The 9,668-nt window shown below is 40.5% G+C and overlaps 1 protein-coding gene across 1 annotated transcript; it reads left to right on the top strand.

Annotated features, from left to right (window-relative positions):
• Positions 1-919: 919 nt before the first annotated feature.
• Positions 920-3,310, top strand: LOC137177176 (protein jagunal homolog 1-B). Its single transcript, XM_067583313.1, has 4 exons — positions 920-1,052; positions 2,276-2,373; positions 2,600-2,672; positions 2,789-3,310. The coding sequence occupies exons 2-4, from the start codon at positions 2,285-2,287 to the stop codon at positions 3,176-3,178; spliced, it is 552 nt and encodes a 183-aa protein (XP_067439414.1). The 5' UTR covers positions 920-1,052; positions 2,276-2,284; the 3' UTR covers positions 3,179-3,310.
• The last annotated feature ends 6,358 nt before the right edge of the window (positions 3,311-9,668 follow it).

Genomic DNA, 9,668 nt, shown 5'->3' with positions numbered 1-9,668 from the left:
CTGCTTTTACTTAAGTAGGATCTCAAATGCAGAAATTTTACTTGTATTGGAGTAATTTTACATTGTGTTTTTGATACTTTTACTTAAATAAAGGATCTGAGCACTTGTGCAGTGTAGTGTAGTTTATACAGTATATTAATGTGCAAATGGTTTGGTTTTTATGTTTTTGTACATTTTTACATTCTGTATATATGCTTATTATACATCATTTGTAAACCTTGTCCATGTTTTGTACTGTATGGTTATGCCGATAAAGTAAATTTGAATTTGAGAGAGTCTGACCCAAACGATATTTAGAATTAAGAGGGAAGGAATAGACATTAAATTTATGTGGATTCCTGCACATATACTGTAGGTGTGGACGGAAATGAGCCGGCAGATAAATATGCAAAAGGAGCAACAAGAAAAAGAGCAATAAGTATGGTAGTTAAAAAAGCAAGGCCGGGGTTAAAAGTATGATCAAATCAGAAATAGAAAAGAAATGGCAAAAAAGGGCTGATGCCACTACTGCATTCAAAGAAAAGTAGGAGAAATGAGAGGAAGTAATAGAATAGAAAGGAGGAGGACATGATATCAAGAATGAGGTTTGGTCATCCCCAGTTTGAACAGTACGCTGAACATCATGAATAAACATGCTACTGGTGTGGGCTGTAGGTATTTTAGACTGTCCTAGATATCAGCAAGAGAGGCAGATATTTAGAGACACAAAGGAATCACATGACACTTGGTTTGAAAGAAATGTTGCAGAGGCTTTCAGGTGATCTGGGGCTATTTTCTTTCTTTCTGTTTTCAGAAAACACAGGACTTAGTGGGAGAATTTAATGTAGTATTATAGAAACCGTCCTGATCCACACTTCAACCCACAAGGTGGGGATAATGAGCTTATAAGCAACAAAAAAACACCAACAGAAGAAGAAGAAGAGCGCCTGACCAATCACAGCTTGTAACGTCATCTTCCCTTCCATGGATGTAGTCCAGCTAGCTGCACAGTCTGTGTTAGCTAGCATATTTATATTTTAAGGCTTCTTATGAACACCAGCAGCAGATAAAAAGTAAGTGCCATAATTAACCTTTTATTTAATTTCCTACGAGGCAGTTTGGAAACGAAGAAGACAAGTTGTCTCATCTGTATGACCTACACAGGTAGCAAGTAGCCACTATTAGCTTGGTAACTTAGCTCTGCTGCCTTTCTGCCGTTTGTGAGCCATTTAAGTGAACCTGCCTACATACATAATGGGATATGAGGTACCCGAGCTTCTGAAGATATATTTGGACTGACGTGTTTAATGTTTCCTGACCTAACTTAGCCATGTTAGCAACTGACCAGCTCCGTCAGCGACTGTCTTACTCAACGACATGGTACAAGTCACGGAAAGGTGTGATTTGTGCTTCATTAGAAGTGTTTTCAAACACTCTTACAGTAGGAAACGATTCACCAAAGAGGTCCGACTTTTTGGTTTGGATAATGTGTGTTCGTTAAGCTTCTCCACCTCCAATAAAACAGAAACACAATATAGTGCAGTGCAATAACAGTGCTGCTCCAGCTGTGATTAGACAGCTGTTGACCTATGAGTAGTTTTTGTTTCACAGTTTCAAGCCTAACTTAACAGTCAGGAGCCAAAATGAACAACGAAACAGGTATTTCTTGCTGTAATCATTCCTCCTGTTTATACTGACCATTAAAAGATCCCTTCATAATGCACTTACAATGTAAGTGATGCCTCCTGTGCAAAAATGTATTTAAAAGTTCACGTGAAGCTAATATGAAGCTTCAGCCGCCCAAGTCAAGCGGGTATCTTTCAACATTAGTCTTTTTAGAGCCGAAGTTCCTCTTTTTGTTACTATACTTCATGCAGGAAACACTGTCCGAGGAAACAGACTGCAGTTGTAAATTTGGCAGATATCCACTTGATATGACTAACTCAGACTGCTGAAGCCTCATATAAGCTTCACATCAACTTTTAAATGCATTTGTGTGGACGCCCTGTGGATTTTAGCCCCCATAACTTACATTGAGAGCACATTTGAAGGGGATATTTTAATGGTCAGTATGAACCATAGACCAAACAACAAATCAATTAATCAAGAAATTAACTGACAGATTAATTGATAATGAAAATAATCATTAGTTGCTAGTATAGTTCCAAGAAAATCATCATTTTTGAAGGTTCAGTTATGATAGAGGTGCCAGCATCTCACAAAAATTACACACCTTCCACTGAGATCTAGTTTTTTGACTCTTATTTTAATCATATTTGACATGTTTTGCTTTCAGATATTCACCATGGCTTCTCGAGCAGGACCAAGAGCAACAGGCACGGATGGCAGTGACTTTCAGCACCGAGAGCGGGTTGCCTCACACTACCAGATGAGGTTGGTTTCTAATCTTCTTTAATCTTTTTAATCACCCTCTAAACAAAAACTATAATTAAACTATCATTTGATTCAGGAGTAGGTAGGTAATAATTTGTGATGTTTGAGAGTTGAAGCCACACTGCTGCATTTAGTATTTTGAGCAGATCAGAGCAGTTAAAACAGCAGAATTTTTAAGTGTATTGACATGTTGAATTAATCATTAATCCTGTCTCATTGTGCACAGCGTTGCCTTGAAGTCTGAAATCCGTAAACTCAACATCGTCCATCTGCTGATCTGGGTGCTGATGGCAGCTCAGGTAATGGCAAACTTTTACAAACTGGCACAAACCTTAAAAAAAAATCAGTTTTTATTGACTGACAGTTGTCAGAGTTGAACTAGTTGTAATATTCTGTGTTGTCTATCATTTCTCAGGTGATAGTGACCCAGTTGAGCCTCGTGTCCCACAAGGTAGTAGCCACCCCGTACCAGTGGGAGTACCCCTACCTCCTGAGCATAATTCCCACCGTCTTCAGCTTCTTGGCCTTGCCTCGCAACAACATCAGCTACCTGGTCATCTCCATGATCAGCGCCGGGCTTTTCTCCGTGGCTCCACTGATTTACGGCTGCATGGAGATGTTCCCCGTGGCTCAGCAGCTCATTCGGCACGGCAAAGCCTACCGCTTTATCTTCGGCTTCTCGGCCGTATCCGTCATGTACCTGGTGATTGTCATCTCTGTGCAGGTGCACGGCTGGCAGATCTACTACAGCAAGAAGCTGCTGGACCAGTGGTTCACCAGCACGCAGGACAAGAAGAAGAAATGAGTTCACCCCATAGCATGCTTATCTATAAGATCTTCTGTGTGGATCTTACAAGTGAGGTATGTTAGTGGGAAACTGAACTGTTCAAGGGGAGAAAGAAGATTTAATTAATTCCAGGTGAACTGAGCCAGACAAGACTGATGAGAAAATATTGCTGTCCATCATCTTTTTCTATATTTATATTTGACAATAAAATTGTTCAAATGTTTGGGAATCAGTCCCTGGACTACTTGCGACTGCTGCCATCACTCTGTGCGTGAATCCTTCTGGCATTTCATCATTCCAAATATACTGTAAACTGCTTCCATCTGTCTGTCTGTACCCCATGATTACAGGTACTAACAGTGTAAACAGACCAGGGGTAATTGGAAGAAGACTGTACTAACGTGTAAGTTCATGTTTTGGAAATAAATTTTAAGAATAAATTTGAATATTTGACTTGATTGTTAATTCATCATGAATATTGTTGGCCACTTCAACAAAAACATCAGCTGCTATTTAGCATTTTATTATGTCCGTGCCAGATCTCAGAGGAGGGTTTCACTTCTAAACCACTCAATTTAATCATTTTTCTCTTTGCTTCTCAGTAAATTCAAACTTTATGTAGAGAGCAGGTGGTTTTCTGTATTACTTGTGACACTATTAGCCTCCAAACGTTCTCATTCTGTAGAATATGGCAAACAATGGGATGTAAGATGTGACGTATGAGAAAGGGAGAACATTTTATTTATCTGATACACGACTTTCTCTAGCTCGCTCGACCATCGCTGTTAGCTTTGGCCAAGCCAGGGAGGGGGGGGCCAACTTTGAATGCTGCATCTTGACGGTCTTCACACATTGAACATACTGTACATCTGTTTCCTCTGCACCAGCTCCATTGCCATCTATGAACAAGTATTTTCCAGACTCCTCAGTTTTTTCATAACAGCAGTGCGACACAAGATGGCTGCATGAAGTGCCAGTTACTTTGTTTGTTTTATGTGGGTTCAAGCACTATTCCTCTCCAATTTATATTTTGTTTTTCAGATCATATTCATGTACATATGAGAAAAGGATGCCATAATTAAGGTCTAATACTGTGTTAACATCATAATTCTATGCCTACTTGATGGATTCATTTCTGTTCTTTGAAAGATGCCAGCATTTGAAAACCCAACAAATATGTCACTGGTGGCCCACTAGTCCACTGGTTCAAAAAATAGTAATACTTCAAAAATTATGTCATGTTTTTGAGGTTGTGGGTTAAAGCCTGTATTTGTTGGTAAATTTTGAAAGTGAGCCACATCACTGATGATTGAAAAACTCTGACAAAAGCTTGTGGTTGGAATAAAACTCAGTGTAGCTCTATGTGTTTAACCTCTGCACTACAGTTTTCTTGAGTCTGTCACTGCAGAAGATTGAAAACCTCTGATGACTCGTGGAAACCATCTGCTCGATTCCCTCTCCTCCATGAGTAACTGAGGCAAACTCTAATGCTTCCCACATGGGTGGGTTAGGGGGGTTTCTTTAACCTTTAGGCCATTTCAACCACCCACCACTACAAAACTAGATATTGTTTTCACCACGCAGGCAGTACCACACAATACAATTCTTGAAATGGGTTATTTTTGACCCTGTGAAACTCAGTGTGATGCTAAATCAATGACTACATTTCAATTGAAGTGACTTTCATGAGTGAAAGCCACTAAATTCCTTAAGCCTTTAAAATATGCTACTTAAAGGTTTTAAAGATGCTCTGGAGTATTTTGAGGTATGAGTGTCTGGTCCTGTAGCTCAGTCTGTTTGGCAGCTGTTCAAAGGTTTGGAAGTTGTGGGTTCAATCCTCAATCAGTCGTACTTCTTAAAAGTCAGACACGAGATATGATTGAAAACATTTAATGACACCTTGATACCATCTGACCCAGTGCTGCACTATGTTAGACAGTTTGTTAGTCAATTGTGAATGTGAACCACATCACTGATCATTGAAAAGCTTTTTTTGTATAAAACTGTAGTTCTCTGTGTTTATCTTCTGTATTCAAGTTTTAGGGTCATCGGTTCAATCCTGAGACAGTCTGAGACTTTTTAAAATCAGACACACTGCTGGAGATTGAAAACCTTTGCAAGAAGACTGGTGGATTCCATCTCATCTTGCGGCTCACCGTGTTGGGCATCTACATTGAAGATTTATGGTTGTAGGTTCGATCCTGACTCAGTGAATTTTGAGGGTGATGACTGAGTGGAAAGGTTTAAAAGCGCTCAGAGAAGAGCTGTGAGTGCGAAGGAGACCTGGTGGAGTGACGGCCTTTCTGACTTTGTTGAAGTTGTGGGTTCAACCTGAGCCAATCAGCCATGTCAAGCTTTAGCTCACTGTGTTTGACAGCAACATTGAAGTTTTAAAGTTGTGGGTTCAATCCTGACTTGATCAATCACTTTTTAAAGTTAGTAGTTGTATTTAAGATTGAAAACCCTTGGTAAAGGATTGACCCTTGAGTCTCACTGTGTTAAATTATGCGACTTAAAGGTTTTAAGGTTCAAGACAGAGCTGCTTGGAGATTTTTTAAAGCCAATATCATGAGCCATGGTTGTCCTGGTCCATTAGCTCAACCTGTTGGCAGCTGGTTGAAGGTTTTGAATTTGTGGGTTCAATCCTCAGTCTGTTATCTAGCTTTTTCAAGTCAGCCACACTGCTAAAGGCTGAACAGCTCTCATGAAAACACTTCAACCATCTAGTTCTTTAGCTCAAGGTTTTAGGCAATTTCTTTGAAGTTTAAAGGTTATGGGTTCAATCCTGACACTGGCAGGTAAGTTTTTAAAAGTCAGACACACTACGGGAGATTGAAAACCTCTGATGAAGTGGTTACTGCTCTCTGAACCTGTGGCTCACTGTGTTAGGCAGCTTCAGTTGAAGTTTTAAGGTAATGGGTTCGAATACCGGGTCGCTCAGTGACTTTTGAACGTCATCACTCAGAGGAGAGGTTTAAAAGCGCGCAGAGAAGAGGTCTGAATGCGAAGGGGACCTGGTGGAGTGACGGCTTCGTCAACACAGATCTCATATACGTCTGCGGACGTGAGGTGGCTGGTTCGATCCCTCTCCTTCCCCAGTAACTGGAGCAAAAAAACTGTGTCCCACATGGGTGGGTAAGGGGGGGGGCCTTGTCCTCCCCCGATGTTCCGCAGGTCTGTATGCAGTGGGTTATGAAACAGGAAGTCCTGTCCAGCTGAGGTTTTACTGATGCATGAAAGTGCGAACAACTTTTTAAAAATGTTGGAAGTCTCTTGCCATTGCATGTTTGTTGCTTATTATGTTCTGTCTTTATTAATACACAAAACCACCGCCTTCCTATCGGGATAAAATGCAAAATTCTCAAATGACTCTCAGTGTCTACATACTGTTGTAGACTGCTGTGATACTTATATACGTACTCTTATACTTTATATTCACTCTTATACTTAGATATATGTACTTTGTATTTGGTTGGAGCCAATATCAATACTTTGTAAACCAACATTACAGACAGAGCAACCAAGAAGATCTTTATCCCTCAGTGGGGATTGAACCAACAACCACATGTTCAGGTGCATATCACCTGTCACTCATCCTATTGAGCTATCCTTCTGGTTGACAAGGTTAATGTTTATCTCATATACATCTTGTTCTTGCACCCCTGAAGTTACACTGAACATTTCATGAAAATTGTGTATCTTGTAAACTGTGAAGGTCCATCAGGCTGAGTTGGGGATTGAACCAACAACCTTACAATTCCCAGCCCTCTTCTGTAACCACTTAGCCAACCAAGGTACGCAATCCTGACTTGAGCAATGAATTTTTAAAGTTAGCAGCTGTATGTAAGATGTAAAACCCTTGGTAAAGTTTGACCCTTGTGGCTCACTTTGTTAATCATAGGTTTGTGTTTGATAATCATAGGTTTGGAGATTTTCAATCTTCAAGAGTGTGTCTGACTTTTAAAAAACTCACAGAAAGTGCTGGGATTGAACCAGATGATGGATAGCACTTTTCATTGGAGCTACAGAAGTGTGGCTGACTTGGAAAAAGCTCAGTGACAGGCTGAGCTACTGGACTGTGCTGCTGAAAGAATGTTTTGTCAGAGCATTTGTCTTTAATCAAGACACTGGTTTTAAAAAGTTACCAAATGGAAACAAGTAGAAGTCATTAAATGTTTCCAGTCTGCGGTGGTGTATCTTGAATCTGACTGATTGAGGATTGAACCCACAACTTCAAAGACTTAAAACAGCTGCCAAACAGACTGAGCTACTGGACCAACACAGCCATAGCTCAAGATATTGGCTTTAAAAAATCTCTGAGCAGCTCTGTCTTGAACCTTAAAACCTTTAAGTAGCATAATTTAACACATAGAGACTCAAGGGTCAATACTTAACCAAGAGTTTTCAATCTTAAATACAGCTGCTAATTTTAAAAAGTGACTGATCAAGTCAGGATTGAACCCACGAAGTTTAAACTTCAATGCTGCTGTCAAACACAGTGAGCTAAAGCTATACCCTGTCACAGAGTTTCCATTTGGTGTTTTCAGTCCTCAGTGGTCTGGCTGGACTGAACCCATAGCTTAAACAAAGTCAAAAAAGTTACCAAACAGTTCACGCTACCGGATCAGGTCCGTAAAAAGGTATTTTGACAGAGCATTTAAATCTTTATGCACATTATTCGCTTTAAAAAAAAAAAAAAAACCTCCTCTGAATTGAACCCACAATCTTAAAGCTTAAATACAGCCATCTAACACATTGAGCCACAAAGCAAAGCTGTAGCTAAAAGGTTTCAGCAAAGGTTTTCAATCTTCATCTAGGCAGCTAAACAAGCCAGGATTGAACTCACAATCTCAAAGCTTTAATGATTAACACAGTGCACAACTGGCTCAGATGGTGTCAGGGTGTTGTCATTAAACATTTTCAGTCCTCAGTGCAGTGGTTTATCTTGTGTTCTTAAGAAGACTGGCTGTTCCAGGATTGAACCCACGTCAAAAACTTTAAACAGCTGCCAAACAGACTGAGCTACTAGACCAGGACAACCATCACTCATGATATTGGCTTTAAAAAATCTCCAAGCAGCTCTGGCTTAACCCTTAAAACCTTTAAGTAGCATAATTTAACACAGTGAGACTCAAGGGTCAATCCTTTACCAAGGGTTTTCAATCTTAAATACAACTACTAACTTTAAAAAGTGATTGATCAAGTCAGAATTGAACCCACAACTTTAAAACTTCAATGTTGCTGTCAAACACAGTGAGCTAAAGCTTGACATGGCTGATTGGCTCAGGGTTGAACCCACAACTTCAACAAAGTCAGAAAGTCACCACAGGGGTGGGTAACACCCCACACCATGTAAAACTGCTTCAGTGCAGACCACTGGCTGAACCACCAGGACCAGTTTGTCCGTAACACCGGGCAGCCTGGCTGTGAGGTGGTTTGTTTCAGTGAGGCCACACCCCTGTGACAGTCTGGTCTGAATACCTTATGTATAATACCTTACACCTCTGGCAGGCACCTTTCATCAATGCATTGCTTTAGTCTGGCTTTACTCTTTACTGATTGGTAACAGAAACTTATTATCATTTGGCAAAACAACGTGAAAAGCGGCGAGTTGTACAGGCTTTTAATGCCGTAAAAGACGGCGTGTTGTATGGGCTTTTTACGCCGTTAAAAGCGACGGGTTGTACGGGCTTTTACGCTGTAAAAGCGGCGTGTTGTACGGGCCTTTTACGCCGTGGAAAGGGGAGGGTTAATAGTCAGCCTGTAGCTTATCTAGATAAAACACATTTTACTGTAAGACTAAATGAATCTGTAACAGCTGTAAGTGTGCGCTCCTCTCCATGTCTCAGCTGTACACGGCATTATATAGCACACAGTCTTTCTCATTCTTGTTAACGTTGAAGGACTGTATCTATAGACTGTATATAAAGATGGACGTCATGATAGCTCCCCAAAAGTGAGCCGCCCGACTCATGGATGTATTATATGAGCTCTTATTATACATCCATGGCTCTACTACGCAGACTCTGGCTCCAAATGACGTCACACAAGCAAGATGTCAGCTCCCGGAAAAAAAGATGTTCTGGCTTCACTTTTGCATAGCTGTAGGAAGGAAGAGCTAAAGTTTTGTCTTGTTAATTGGCTCAGGGTTGAACCCACAACTTCAACAGAGTCAGAAAGCTACCACAAGGGTGGGTAACACCCCACACAATGTAAAACTGCTTCAGTGCAGACCACTGGCTGAACCACCAGGACCAGTTTGTCCGTAACACCGGACAGCCGGGCAGTGAGATGGTTTGTTTCAGTGAGCTGCCCTTCTCTTTAACCTTTTGGCCATTTCAACCACCTACCACTACAGAATATACAATGCTTGAAATGGGATATTTTTGACCCTGCAAAGCTGTCAGTGTTATGCTAAATAATTGAAAACATTTTGATTAAAGTGACTTTGGTATTTGTCTGAGTATGAGTGACATTCAGGAGCACAAAAGGTTGATATTCAATCTTC

The sequence above is a fragment of the Thunnus thynnus genome, chromosome 24, assembly GCF_963924715.1.
Source record: "Thunnus thynnus chromosome 24, fThuThy2.1, whole genome shotgun sequence".
Lineage (NCBI taxonomy): Eukaryota > Metazoa > Chordata > Actinopteri > Scombriformes > Scombridae > Thunnus > Thunnus thynnus.
Note: the sequence above shows the minus strand (reverse complement) of the source record. Positions and strands in the feature narration are given on the sequence as shown.